The sequence below is a fragment of the Octodon degus genome, unplaced genomic scaffold (genome assembly GCF_000260255.1).
Source record: "Octodon degus isolate 3935 unplaced genomic scaffold, OctDeg1.0 scaffold00053, whole genome shotgun sequence".
Taxonomy (NCBI): Eukaryota; Metazoa; Chordata; class Mammalia; order Rodentia; family Octodontidae; genus Octodon; species Octodon degus.
In genome coordinates, this window is record NW_004524629.1 from 6,663,489 (window position 1) to 6,679,045 (window position 15,557).

The window sequence follows — 15,557 nt, forward strand, 5'->3', positions numbered from 1 at the left end:
CTCATAAGTGAAATAAACCAGACCCACATGTGTAAATATCATATAGTCTCCCTAGTGTAAGAACTCAAAAGAAGAAATACAAATAGAAAGGTATAACACAACTAAAAGGAAAGGGAGAACTTGAGGACTGGACAATGAGGAAAGGCCAGGAGAAAAGCTGGGAAACAGGAAGGACAGGGACAAAGCCATCCATTTATACACACAAGATAGGCAAGGCAATGATCCTGAGAAACATCAGCAGGTTTTTGCAAATAGCAGTTAATTGGTAGGATTCTCACCCTGACTAACTATACAAGCTGATATCTGTGCACCAAGCAACTGCACTGAAGAGAGCAATATGTAATAGAAGGGTCACGCTTGGAACACCTGTCATGCTGGTCCTCTAAATACGTACTTCTTGTCATGACATACCAATTATTACCATACTGTCTCACAAGTTCTTTTTTTTTTGAATGGGTAATAAATGAAAAAAAGACACAAGAAAAAGAAAAAAAAGTCATAGGACTGTCCTACAATGCTGCATATGGTTAGATTTCTAAATTTCTGCATAAAAATATGTAATTGTTTATTCATATTCTTCAAATATTTTTCATTTTTTAAATTTTTATCTCCATATTCTGTAGGGACTTTTAATATTTAACATATCAATACTTAATGGAAAATACCTGTTCCATGTTATGCCTAAGATATTTCATATTCAGACAGATAGTGAAGTGAAACCCAACTGCATAAGATGTAGGGTAATAATAAGCTTCTTTTCTGGAGGGTTACCAACCTAAGTTTGCAAACCAAAAATCAGAGAAATAGAAGGGCTGCAAGGACAGCCAACAATTTGACCATAGCCTTTCAAGGTCAGTGAAGACTCAGGACATAGGAAAACCTATACTGTAACATCATGTAACTAGGTTGTGTCCCAAATTTTCTGATCAAGGAGATTATGGGGCCACAGAGCAACGTGATCGATGTTGTAGAGTGTGCCTAAGGAGAGTCACATGGAGAGAAAACATTCTCTCAGGCTTTCACAGAGAGCAAATTGGCCAAGCAATGGCCGTGATTCATCCACATGGCTGACACTGACAAAGGATCTGTAAACTGTGATACAGGGTTACAGGATATATCCTCATGGTACTTGACTGACCTCATCAGATATAAAAGTTGCATTTCTTGTTCTTTAGGTCTTGTTTCATCTTGGTCTTAACTATCCAGCAGAAAAGTATAAAAACAAGGTATAATAAGTAAAGCCATATTAATATGCTGACCTGTGAAAGGCTCAAGTCAACAACTTCTGTGGATAACCCACTACTACTGTGGACTGCTAGACTGTGTTGGATTATTTTGCTGAATTCATGTACCTATAGTATTTAGATGCCAATGGAATACCCATCGCTGACAGGACCAAACAAAAAAAGGGAATACAAAGGAAGGACGATTTTGTATCTGTATATGCAGAATAGTTAGGATAGATATACAGCTATTTTCGCTTAATTCAATGAGAAGAAAGATTGGTACTAATAGTGTTTGGACAGGATATTCTGCCTGCATCTTGTACTACGGATAACCACTAAGAAGATAACAATGTACAATGTATTAATTATTAAAACTGTCCTATTAATCAGTTTGGAAACTGTCTCATTGGTATTTCTCAATAAAATTAAAAAAAAAATGTAGCTATTCCTTTGACCAAATCCCAACATTCATTTCTGATACAAACCCTGAAGAATATAGGTGCAGAAAGACCTTATCTCAATCTATTAAAAGCCATTTATGACAAATCTGACAACATCAGACTGAATGGTGAAGAGATGAAAACTTTCTAAAGTCAAGAACAAGACAAGCTTGTCTACTCTCACCATTGTTGTTCAATAGAGTACTAGAAACTTTAGTGATACGTATAAGGCAAGAGAAACTGGAGAAAAGGGCACGTACAGGAAAGGAAGAGGTCAAACTCTATTTACAGATAATATGATTGTAGATATACAAGACCCCAAAAATTCTTCTAAAAGACTTTTAGAACTAATAAATTCAGCAATTCAGCATGATGCAAACAACACATAAAAATCAAATCATTTATGCACATCAACAATAAATACACTAAGAAAAAAATCAAGAAAACTATACTGGGCCAAGGATATATACCTGAGGCACAATACCTGCTTGGCAAGCATGAGGTCATGTGTTCAATTTCCAGTACCAAAAAAAAAAAAAAAAAAACTAGTCACAATAAATTCAAGAAAGTTAAATACCTAAGTATTAACGAAGAAAGTAAAAGACCTCTACAATCAAACCTGTACTACTTTGAAAAAGGAGACCACAAAGAACATCAGAAAGTGGAAAGCCAAACCCTGTTTCTGGATAGGCAAAAATTAAAGCTACCTTATTAAAATGGATTTTTAAAAAATCCAGTGGCATGCTGCATGTTATAACCGATGTAAGCCTCTCCATTTTTGTAACTAGAACAACTATTTTGTTATACAACTCTGTATGTTTCTGTTATAACCTATGTAACTGACTCAATTTTGTAACCAGAATAGCCATTGAATTATACTCTGTATGTTTCCACTGTAACTTTATTAATGAAGATTGTTCGGTATAAGCTGTCAACTTTAACTCCATCTTGGTGGCTCAAGCCATCCATCGGACCTCTGAATACAGTTTGTTAATATTCAAACTATTCCTTTGTTCTAAACCACAGTGTGTTAAAGGTTAAGATTTGAATTATTTCTTACCCCAGAGCACTCCACACAACATGTCCTGTGATCAACACCGAATCATAAATTGTAATTATTTGTTCCTGAAAATTGTAACCGCATGTTAAAGACCCAAAAGTGGAAGCTGACCCCTGTGCTGCATTCCCCCGTGCTCAAGTCACAAGACCTCCCATTTGCAGTTTTCAGCCTTAAAAACCCTTGTCTCTCCCCTCCTGAGCATGCACTTAGGCACTTTGTGCTGGGTGTTGCCGCTGGGTACCAGCTAAAATAAAGTGCTGTTTTCTTTTTGGACTTATCTCCTAGTTGTTTCATTTTTGGGTTACAACACTGCATACAAAAAACAGTAGTTTAAAAAGTGCAGATTTTAAAAATCAAATACTGAAAAAGAATATTCCATATTGTCAAAATGGTCATTAAAACTGGTTTATAGATTTAATGAAATCCCAATTAATATACCAACAGCACTCTTCAAAGAACTAGAAAAAACAATTCTAAAATTCATATGGAGCCAGTAGAGATCCAGAATAGCAAAAGCAATCCTGGTAATTTGAGTAAAGCAGGGGGCATCAAAATCTCAGATCTCAAACTGTTTTAAAAAGCTATAGTGATAAGAACAGCATGGTACTGGCACAAAAAGACAAGTGGGTCAATGGGACAGAATAAAGGAAGCAGAGGGCGTCACGCCTCTCCTAGGAAGATGCCGGAAGAGCCGGATTCTGTCCTGCAGCTCCCTTCATTGGCTGTGGCTGCTGGTGGGGAAGGCCCTGGGGAACTCTCTCCCAAAAACAGCGACACCAGAACCCCCTTCTTCTGCTGCAGTTTCGCCAGGAACAGAAGAACCCGCCAGCAACACCAAGAAAAAAAGAAAATTTCAGGGCAGTTTCTGGTTGATATCCTGCTAAAGGCTGTGGGAGACACCCTGATAATGAAAACAAAGAAGTGGGCTTTAGAGCGAACGATCCAAGGACTGACTGACTGACTTTATTAAGAAGTTCCTTCAACTTGTGGCCTCTGAACAGTTGTTTATTTATGTGAATCAATTCTTTGCACCTTCTCCAGACCAGGAAGTTGGAACCCTCTATGAGTGCTTTGGCAGTGATGGTAAACTGGTCCTATAGTACTGCAAATCTCAAGCATGGGGGTGAAACACAGAAAAAAAAAAAAAAAAAAAACTTGCTATCCAAAATGATTTTTCACAAAGGAAATGGCTCTGAAAAGTTTTGCTGCCAGTGGAGAGACCTCGTGAATATGAACTGCTCAGCATGTATCTGCTCAGACTCACATGTATGCATAAGAAAACATCCATAGTGAGAATGGATTTGATTCCTCCAAAAATGTGATAAATGTTAATACATAAATCATAAAACATTGACATTCCATTGTTCTGCCAGTATGATTATTTCCATGTGCCTTCAGGAGATTGGAACTATATAAACTTCTTCATTTCAGGTTCTTTAAGTCTCTGAAATTGTTTACTCATTAAAAAAAAAAAAAAAAAAAAAGAATAAAGGAAGCAGAAACAACCCCAGGCACATCCAGCTATTTTTCCTTTAACAAAGGGACCAAAAACATAAGAGGAAAGCTAGCCCCTTCAACAAATAGTTTTGGGAAAATTGATTACCCATATGCAGAAGATTGAATCTAGACCCATATCTCTTTTTTTTCATAATTATATTGAGAAACAAATAGCGATGAGACAGTTTCTAACCAAATTGGTAGGACAGTTTCAATAATTAACACATTGCATACATTCTTCCTAGTGGTTACTTGCTGTACAAGATGCAGACATGATATCCTATTTACAAACATTATTACAACAAATCCTTCTATTCATTAAGAGAATGTAACTACATATCTATCCTAACCATTTTGAATACACAGATACAAAGTGGACATTCATCTGTATACCCTTTTTTGTTTAGTTCCGTTACTTGACTATTATAGGTGTGTTAACTCAGCAAAATATTCTAAGAGTCCAGTAGTCCATAATAGTATTGGGTCTTCTGCTTGACTGGCAATGTCAGAAATTGTTGACCTGAGTCCCCTACAGCTCAACATAACAGCATGGCTTTACTTCTTATATTTCATTTTTATACTTTTCTGCTGGATGGTTAAGACCAAGATAAAGCAAGACCTATGGAACAAGAGTTGTAGCTTTTGGATCTGATAAGGTCAGTGAAATCTGGTCAGGATTTATCCTGAGATCCTGTACCTCAGATTGTAGATCCTTTGTCAGCGTCAGCTAGGTGGATTAATCACAACCATTGCTTGGCCAATGTGCTCTCTGTGAAAGCCTGAGAGAATGTTTTCTCTCCCTGTGACTCTCCTTAGGCACACTCTACATCATTGATCACTTTTCTCTTCATATCTGATTATGAACTAAAATCAAATAAAAATGAACTAAAGACCTAGATATCAAAATAAAAACAATCAGCTGCAAGATGAAATAGGTACAACTCTTAGAGAGTTAGGCATGGGTGTTATGGCTTGTGTCTACATATCCCCTCAAAGCCTCATGCAGTCATTGGGAAGGTTTCTAGAATTTGTAATTAATTAATGATCCAATACTGGGATTATGGTTACAAGTACTACACTCGCCCTGGGGCAGATAGCCTGAATACAATATAAGGAAGTGAGAGAGGCTTGCAGGTTGCCTTAGCTACCGCTCTTCCCTTTTGGCTTGCTGTTTTGCTGTTTTCCACCACGAGGAACTGTTGCCCTCTGCCATATGCCACTCTGCCTTGGAACCAGCTGAGCATAGCCTGAAAGCTTCACTAACTGTGAGATAAATAAACCTTTCCTTCCCTGATTCTGGGTGTCAATGAAAGAAAAGTAACCAAGACAATAGGTAAGGATTTTCTGAACAGAAACACAATTGGACAGGACAGAACACAAAGAACCAATAGTCAATTTAACTGTATGAAATTGAAAAGCTCTGTAGGGGACAGGGGTCTATAAATAGGGAAAGACTTCATTGGGATTTCAGGCTAATCATGACCAGAAATAGTTAAAGCTTTACTGGAGAAAACAATTAACAAGATAAGAGGACAGGCAAACAGAGCACAGGAGAAGCCCGGTGCTCAAAATCAAGATAACTGACCCTCACCTACCTCCAATAAAATGCAAGAGACAAAGGACGGTCATTTAAAAGAAAGTTCTTGCTGTACAGGGCAACAGGATAAATCCTGAGGGGACTTGACTGACTTTATCAGATACAAAAAATAAATTTTGCTTTACCTTGGTCTTAACAATACATCTTGCTTTATCTTGGTCTTAACAATCCAGCAGAAAAGTATAAAAACAAGGTATAAAAATTAAAGTCATATTAATATGCTGAGCGGTAAAAGGCTCAAGTCAACAACTTCTGACATTGCCAGTCCTATGGATAACCCACTACATATACGGACTACTAGACTATATTGGATTTTTTTTGCTGAATTCATGCACCTACAATATTTAAATGGCAATGGAATACCCATCTTTAACAAAACTAAAAAAAAAAAAAAAGATACAAAGGAAGGGCTATTTTTTATCTGTATGTACAAAATAGTTAGGATAGATATACAGCTACTTTCTCTTAATTCAATGAGAAGAAAGATTTGTACTAATATTATTTGGACAGGATATCATGTCTGCATCTATGAATAACCACTACAAAGATAATAATATGCAATGTATTAATTATTGAAACTGTCCTATTAATCAGTTTTGGCCACTATATTAGTACACCAGGCCCTAACTTAATTGCTAACTCAATTTTACATATAAGGTCCTTTTTCTAAAGATAAGATTCTGACAAGTTCACTTGTAAATGTGCACATAGATGGTGGTTCAAAGGGCTTGGGATCTTGGAGCCTGAGATCAATCTATGATAGCCCAAGAAGCCAATTATATTATGACAAATTCCAGGCAAGGGGAAGGGCTCTTGACCCCTTTACAGACAGCCCAAGAAAGGGCCCACAGGCACCCTGTTCTGGATCCCCTGCCTTCTCACAAAGTAATTGTCTGTCTCCTGCTTCTCTTCCTTCTTTCAAACAGTATTTCTGCTCTACCTTCTAAACTTTATATTTCCAATTCTCTAATTTTTTTTTAAAATACCAGGAATCAAACTCAGGAATTTGCACTTGCCAGGCAGACATGTGCTGCTGAGCTATATCCCCAGTGCTCTAATTCTTTACTGATAAAAGTTTATGATTCCCAGTTGGCTGTGGTGGTATGGTATGGTTCCTAACTCCCAGATAAGAAAACTTCTGTACAACAAAGGAAACCATCAACAGACCGAAGAGAAAACCTAAAATGCTTTTGCCAGCTATATACATCAGACACGAGGCCTAACATCCAGAATACATAAAGTTCAAAAACATTAGACCCTCCTTGGTAAAACACCTAACAAAAAATGAACAATTGAAATGCACAGACATTCCTCAGAAAAAGAAATACAAATAGCTAATAAATACATAAAAAATGTTTAACATCTTTGACCACTAGAAGAGTACACATTAAAATAATACTGAGATTCCATCTTACGCCAGAAAGAATGGCTATCATCAAGAAATTAAATAATATCGAACGCTAGCAAGGCTATGAAGAAAAATGAACCCTTCTACTGTGTTGGTAGGAATATAAAGTAGTATGACCACCAGAAACATCAGTACAAGGATTCCTCAAGAACTAAATTTAAAAATTCCATTTCAAGATGAAAAAGATGTGGTATTTTTATACAATGGAGTTACTCAGCTATAAAGCAAAACTCGAAGCCTTCATAGGTAAGTGGATGCGACTAGAGGCTATACTCGGTGAAATAAACCAGACCTACATGGGGAAATACTGTATTGTTTCCTTAGTGTAAGAACCTGGAAGAAGAAATAAAACCTGAAAGGTAAAACAGATACAATAAAAAGGAAAGAAAGGAATTTAAGGATTAAACAATGAAGAGGAGAGAAAGGAGAAAAGATAGGAAAAAGATAGGGGGAAAAACATACAAGTATATATACAGGATGGCTGAGGTGACTGTACTAAGAATTTCCATCAGTTTTTTGAAAATAGCAGTTAATGTGTAGAATTTTCACTTTGACTAACTAAATGCTGATATCTGTGAACTAAGCAACTACACTGAGGATAGCAATGATTAATACAAAAACCATGCTTGGGTACCTATCATCTTGGTTTCTAAATGTGTACCATTCCTAATGTCATATCAATTATTACTATATTCTCTTTAAAATAAAATTTTTTTAAAAGGTAATAAAAGAAAAAAAGGGCCAGCCAGATATCTCAGCAGACTAAAGCGCCTGCTTAGGCAGAGCGCAGCAGCCAGGGTTTGATCCCTGGCGTGCCGTGCTGGCCCTGCCCCTGAGGTGTGCTGAGATGGTGACTGAGACTGAGGGAGGTGGTGTATGCCTGTAATCCCAGCACTTGGGAGGCTGAAAACAGGAGAATCACTTCGAGTCTGATCTATGTAGTGAGACCCTGTAGATCTGGTAGATCCTGTCATTAATACATTAAAAAAAAAAAAAGAAAAAAAGAGAACAAAATTTAAGATTTCTTGAAAGCAAGTGGTAATATTCAATTACATGTCCAATCTTACATAACAATATCTGTTAATCTGAGCAACAGATTTGATGATAAAAATATATTATCAACCATTGTTAATCAGCTATTCTTGTTTTGAATTTGTAATGTATGTATTGTTGTACATTACCCTGTTTCTGTCTTTGTTTCCGATTCTTGTTCTTGCTTTTGTTTTTACTCTTCAAAATAAAATAAAATTATAATTAAAAAGAATTAGAGTATCATAAAAAATTCCATTCAACCCAGCTAGTCCCCTTCTAGACATCTGAAAGAGGTAGATATAATACAGGGACAAATGTATACTCATATTCATAGCAATGCAACTTGTAATAGTGAATTCTTAAAAGTGGTCTATATGTACATCAACAGATGAGTAAATAAAGAAAATGTGCTATTTGTACACAATAGAGTACTACTCTGTGATAAAGATACACCTGGGAGGGACAGCATGGCTGGATGGAGGAGAAGCCTCTTTCAGAGCTACTCAGAGAAATTCAACTAAAACACAAGTACTTGCAAGAAGGAGGACATACAACCTAAGACCAAAATCAATCTGAAATGGGAGACTCACAGATCAAGCAAAACATAAAGAACTACAAGAAACAGTCAGTCAGCCCACCTGGCTGCCAATGAATCACCAGATCGGGACAACTGCCCACCATACTTGGAATCTTAAGAAAAAATAAAAATGGATAGACTAAAATAGTGGGGCTAAATCAAGCCTCACAGGATAGACTTGGATAAGGTCCCCTTCCTCTTTTGCCTTCCTCCAAATAAAGGACTCTACAACGGTAAATCCTGCCAACACACACAGGAGTAAACTGCTCCCTCCCTAAAGATGGACCACTTTTCCTTTTTCTCTTCTTCTTCCTTTTTTTCTCTTTTCCTTTTCTTCCCTTTCTTTCAGTACACTGGAGCTAACTGGAACCTCTAAAGGCTACAGCAGTGCACAGTAAATCAAAAGATAAACTCGAGTAATTTATAGGAAATACACCTTGAGACTATGCTTACAGAACCAAATCAGACACATATGGTTTTAAATGTCACGTGGTTTCTCTTAGGCAAGAAACACAAAATATAAATAATCTAAAGAGCAAAATTCAGACAGATAACAGAAGACAGAGACAAACCTTTGCAAACAGGAAAGGGACCTAGATAATGAGAATGGGCAGCAGACTGGGAGTTGAGGTAAAAATAACTAGCATGTGACATGTTAATGTATCAACTCCCCAAGGTGATTATATTTACTATACATCACAAATTTGTACTAATAAAAAAAGAAAGCCATATCATGCCATAATGCTACTCAAAAGCCTATGAAAGCTCCCTGTCGCAATTGGAACAAAGTTAAATCCATACAGTTTTGTGCTTTAACATCCTGGGTCACCAAACCCTTGGGAGCTCTCCAGTCTGCCTCAGCCACCCTGACCTCATTTGTTCACTCTCAAATGTCGCATGTCACCAGCTCACAGGTGTTGTACTTCCCCTCTCCACAGCTCTCCACAGTATGTTTTCTCTTATCCTCAAGACTTTGCTCCAATGGCCCCTTCCCCATGAAATCTCTGCCCATCCTGTAAGAAACTGTGATCTCCCCCTCTTGGCTCTTTCTCCCCCTTCTTGGCTCCTTCTCTATAGCTCTTATTACTTCACAATATTTTCTCATGTATTGTCACCTCCAAGTTTAACATTGGCATGGATTATTTTCTCCTTCACAAATGAACCCCTAACACCTAGATTAGTGCTTGCATTAAACAGGTGCCCTGTGAATGTTTGTTAAAGGAATGAAAAGTTATTTTAAAAGCTGTAATATTTATACTGTCACCTGACCTGCCTTAAAAATGGCTTTTCCTTATTCTAACTGGAGACTGGTAGGACCTCTGCAAGAACCTATCATGGGCATAACTGTCTAATTCTAGTGTTTCCTACATTAGCTCTAAGTTAGAAGCAGTGGAATAAATTTTTAAGTCAAGAGTAATTTGAAAAAAAGACACAGATGAAGTCAAAGAAGTACCATTCACTCTTTATGAAAGTACTCAGCATGTAACTGGCCCTGAAAAATGGAACTTTAAAGATTAAGAATTTTTTCTTTGAAAGATAAGCAAAGTCTCCAAATGTCTTCGGGCTGAGCACATAACCAGTACAGCAGCATACTTCCATTTACAAACTTAATTTGTTTTACGATTCTAGGCAAGATGACCGCAGTTGTGTTTGTTACCTAATGCAAAGTTCATGCAGGGAAGCAAAATTCTGCCAAATGTTTCTGTGTGCAGACTCAATTGGTTGTGAACAGAACAGTTTGTGAACCGATATATTACTGTACGTCCTCCCCTCAGTCTAAAAGAACTGACAGAATATACAGATACCTCGGGAGTTAGAGCCCAGGTTCCTTTTCACAAGAAAGAAGAAAGAATCAAAGATGTATGGAAGTGACAAAGCAGGTGTGGAGGTCTGCCTGGTTCCCACCCCTCAGCTAAAGATGGCTGGGGATACAGCGAGTGTGGAGTTCTGCAATGTGTCTCTGCTCCTCTCCCCTCTGCGCCTTATTAAAAAGGACACTTACCCACCTCTACAAGGTGAGCATGGTATCATGCAAACGGGCCCCTCTGTTCCTCAGCACTAGCTTCAACTTAATCTTTTTTTCCTTTTTAATCAAAATATATGGCCTCCTTTGAGTTGGTCAGTGGTAGTGTATATCTTTTACTGCATTTATAGGTAGGAGAGCCCTTACCTTCACATATTATACTAGGACATGTTAGTATATACACACATATAATATATGTAAACAATGTACAAATTAATTGATCAACTTTAGTTTTTAAACTAACACCCACAAACATATATATGTTTGTAAGACATGATTTGGTCCTTCAGGCAAATGAGTAAGATAAATAATTGCTCGATGTATTGTCTCATCTAAGCTGGAATTTGTCAGTTTTTTGAGACTAGATAGTCTCAGCAGCTAAAAGGAGGAAGACTGACCCTGGCACTAAAGAAAGAGTGGTATGCACAAAGGAGTAAGGCGAAATGTTTGCATGGCTCTTAACAAAGCAAGTGTGTGGGGTATCATTTAAAGCAAAGATTTGTTTTTTCACCTATGAGATGATACTAAGGATTAGAAATCTTTATCTATTTCCTTGTAAAATGTTCAAATGGAGAGGGGAATGAGAGGGGAAAGGTAAAAGGAAAGGAGAAAAGTAAAAGAAAAATGAGAAAAGGAAAACATGGAAACAAAGCTTTCTACATAGGGAGGGGAGGAGAGGTTGAAGGGAGGGTAAGTGGGGGAAAACAAGTTATAAAACAAGTTATATCATGTACAGGTACAAATTCTTTATGATGACTGTGACCATTATGTGTGTCTAAAATATACTAATAAAATACTTCCTTTTCACTAGACTCTGCAAAGTAATATAGTGGTATCTGAGTTCTTTCCAAATTTTGGTCACAAATCAAATTGGACAAGAACTGAATCAAGTTCAGTGATTAGGTTCATTGTTGATCTTATGGAGAAATTTAGTTCAGTTCTGGTTTGTGACCAGAATCATGGAGAGAACTGAGTTCGTGAGCCGAGGCACCACTGTACATGAGGTAGAAGGGATCTATCCCATATTCCAGTAAAACACTGTATCAATATAACATTTTATTTTTTCAACAAGTCTGGTGGAAGCCTCATTCTGTTCCCAGCACTGTGGTCAGCACTGGGGAGCAGGCAGTTCATGTTTTTAGTTTTGTTCCATATGCATGTGTACCACTAACAACTGAAGAAGAGTTCTAAGGCAGAACAGTGATATTAAAAGAAATGAACACCTTCAAAAGTTTATTACTCAGTAACTATTGTATATATATGCATGTAATTTGGAAGGGAAACACCCCAGTCATTCCTATGATCCGACCCATGGGCCTCATGTCCCAAGGGTCCCCAGGGATGGCAGAGACACAACGTACTCCTTCATTTCTTTAAGACTTAGGTAAAAACCAAGTTTAACAGATCCTCATGTGAATACTGCATATGCACTCATAATAGTTTTGTAAATGATATATATTTTAAAGTGACTAATTCTTTTCAATTTGCTGTATAAAAGCAAATAATGGATGATGAATCAACAAATGAGAGTACAAATGTCAATAATTCTTACGGAAAGAGTATCAGAGGATAAAATTAGGTGGTTGAGGTGGGTGACGGGGATTTGTTCACCACAGGATATCTCATGCTGAGCTACAGGGGAAAGAGTGGACTGGCTTCTTAGAGGACAGGTATTCTAGGTTGAGGGATTAGCATGTTCAAACACACACACACACACACACACACACACACACACACATGCACGCACGTGCACACACACACACACACACACACACACCCTGATGTAGGATAAGGAGAATGGCCTGAGAGTACAAGACACATAGAGCATCAGTATTGAGGTTGTTTCACGATACTTGATATTATAGCCCAATCGACACAATGCCTTAAGTGGACATCTGGAATTTACAGTTTTATCTGATGGTATTCAGTTTTATCTGAATGTCCAAGAATGGAGAGCTGACCTGTTGGAAATGTCTAAAAAGCTTGACAGCAGAATGCAGTGGCCTAAGATGAGCTCACCTATCTAATGGGGATGAAGAGGATCTGTAAAGCATGACCGCTACATTTTGGTTGAACTGCTGCAGGACTCACGGGAATAGCTAGCTGATTCTAAGCAATTTCACCTGAGGATGACTGACTATCTCAGCTGTGAGGTTTGCTTGATCCTCTGTATTCCAAAAGCTTTCACCCTCAGCTCCATATTAGCAACCCGCTGACACAGTCCCCTGAACAATGTCACACAGAATACTTCATTCCTTGAGGCAAACTGATAATGCACTCTGCAAACTCAATCTTCTGTGTCCCTATTTCATGCCCTGTACACAACATTAATGTTAGACCTACATAAGTCCTCAGTCACTATTTGCTATCCTTCCTTCCTAACTCAGTCTCTTTAAAGTTCTCTTCCTCGCTTCCTACTCAGTGTGGATATTTCAACTACTATCTCATGTCATTCTTGAAACCTCCAAGCCCGAATCAATCCAATTTACCAATTTTGGCACCATGAAAACTTATGATAGGTCCCCAGTGCTGCTGAGCAACCTTCCTTTTCTGTTCTAAAGAGAGACCTTTCTTAAGATTCTCTCTCCATTCCCCAGTTCCTAAAAAAAAAAAAAAAAAAAAAAAAAAAAAAAAAGATTCTCTCTCCTTCATATTCTTTCAGGATGCTCCCTACTCTTTCTGAAGAACAAAGCCTCAGCTGATTTTGAGAGGTGGTCCATTCAAGTAGATTTGAGACCTTAGGTCCACAGCTTGCAACTGATTAGTTTTACTCATATCTGAAACACAATAGAGAGCAAAATCAGAAGACAGAGGAGTGAACAGAGGTAACAGGACAAGCAGGAGAAAGCTGTGCTACAAAAAGGTAATAGAGGATTTCTAGAGTTAAAAAAAAAAAAAAAAAAGAAGTAACAAAGGTAAACTGAAAAAGTTTGAGAGTATTCAGAAGCTGTTGGATTTGGCCAGGAAATCATTTATAGTAACAGTTTCTATGGGACAGAAACTGAACAGGAAAATAATTGTATACATGAGAGAATAATTAAAATACAAAGGCAAGGAATGTAGACTATATATCTGAAGACTTTAGATAAAATGAAATCATTCAGCAATCAGGATGGGCTGCATGGCCAAATAAAAAGACTTCATGGTTTTTGTTCAGATGAGATATTTGAGAATACAGTGGAGAAAGAACTACTATAAGAATGCTAAAATCTCAGTTAGATTGGCTCACAACTTTATGAAACAGGAAAATGGTTCAGATAAGATAGATCAGAACTTTGCCCTCTATTTTACTTAAAACCTTAAATAAAAGATTATTCTAGAAGAGACAGTAACTAGCCGTCAGAAAGCCCTGCAAGGACCTGGCACAGGGACTCTCAACACCACATGCGAGCGAGGCTCACTGGATGTGGGATGGTCCTCTCACAGCCCAGGGTTCACCATGCTTGCCTTCTGAATCAGGCCTTCTGCAGGAGTATGAGGCCTCTCCTGCCCCATCTAGGTTAACGTCTCCCACAACAGGCTTCCATGACCAATCTAATTCTCCCATCAACTTGTGGCAAGTTTTTCATGCTTCACTGGGCCATGAGCTCTGGGTGATCAAAGACTACACTTGCCTTGTGTCCTGTTTTAGATCCAGTACTCAACATATTTGGCTCGTACTTAGTAAACACATAATTAATACCAGTGCATCTGGCTTCGTGCTCAAAATGCACGTCAATTTAGGTAAGAAACAGCCCTTCAAAATACTACCCAGAAGAGAACGTTTTCCCAGAAGAATGCTGTGTGACTCTGAACTGTAGTGCATTTGTGAATTGGCCATAGCAAGCTGCAAAACTGCTATGCAGAGGCATGCCCCTGAAGTGGTTTAAAGGCACTTTCCATCTATGGTATCTGGACTCAGAAATATACAGCTGAGGATGGGGAGGGACCTCAGAAGTAATATAACACAACCTCCTCTCACCAAATGCTCAAAAATATATATATATATATTTTTTTCTTGTAGTAAGAATCGAACTCATGACCTTGCATTTCTCTAGGCAGCATTGCACCACTGAGCTATATCCCCAGCCCTCAAGTATATTCTTATTTAGCCTAAAACTAAGTATCCTTTTAGAGTTCACTAGAATACCTCCAGTGACAAAAAAACATTCCTTATGAGGATGCTCACTCCATTTCTCAATTGTTCTAGATATTAGAAAATTCTTGTGATGCACATCTAGCCTTTACCCACTGGTCCCCTGTGTCAGTGAAACTATAGTAGTCCTTCCGCATCCAAGTAGGCTTCTTTCCTGTTCTTCCTTCCATCTACTCCATGTGATCCTCATGACATTTGAGGACATATCCACACACCTGTTTTCTCATCATCTACACGTAAATGCTTTCATGAAAACCAACAGAATAAAAAGTAATAAAAAGTACAAAACTGAGACAACATACATAACAACATAAGAATAGCAAAATAAGTGCAAATTGAAGATTAGTATTTCTTTTCTAAAAAATAGCAAAGTATGTCCTAATTAGAATATGTTAGTTTTTCTTTTCCACCTGAGTATGCTTGACTCTGAATTCTTTCACACCTAATTTTAAAATGTCCTTACCTTAATCCAGTACTCCACATTGTCAGGATCAAAAGCAGGCTGTAGAAAATACATATAAAATATTAATAATAGTAATCTCTTTATCAACTTAGCCACTTA

The 15,557-nt window shown here is 37.7% G+C and overlaps 1 protein-coding gene and 1 pseudogene across 4 annotated transcripts in view; one reads left to right on the plus strand and one right to left on the minus strand.

The window, feature by feature from the left end:
• Window positions 1-15,557, minus strand: part of Ccdc191 (coiled-coil domain containing 191) — a 109,132-nt gene that overhangs the window by 91,122 nt on the left and 2,453 nt on the right. For all 4 annotated transcript variants that reach the window (XM_023717607.1, XM_023717609.1, XM_023717608.1 and 1 more), the window contains exon 2: window positions 15,459-15,497. In XM_023717607.1, the coding sequence (XP_023573375.1) occupies window positions 15,459-15,497 (39 nt within the window). The remainder of the gene's footprint in view (window positions 1-15,458; window positions 15,498-15,557) is intronic.
• Window positions 3,406-4,182, plus strand: LOC101575705 (annotated as a pseudogene).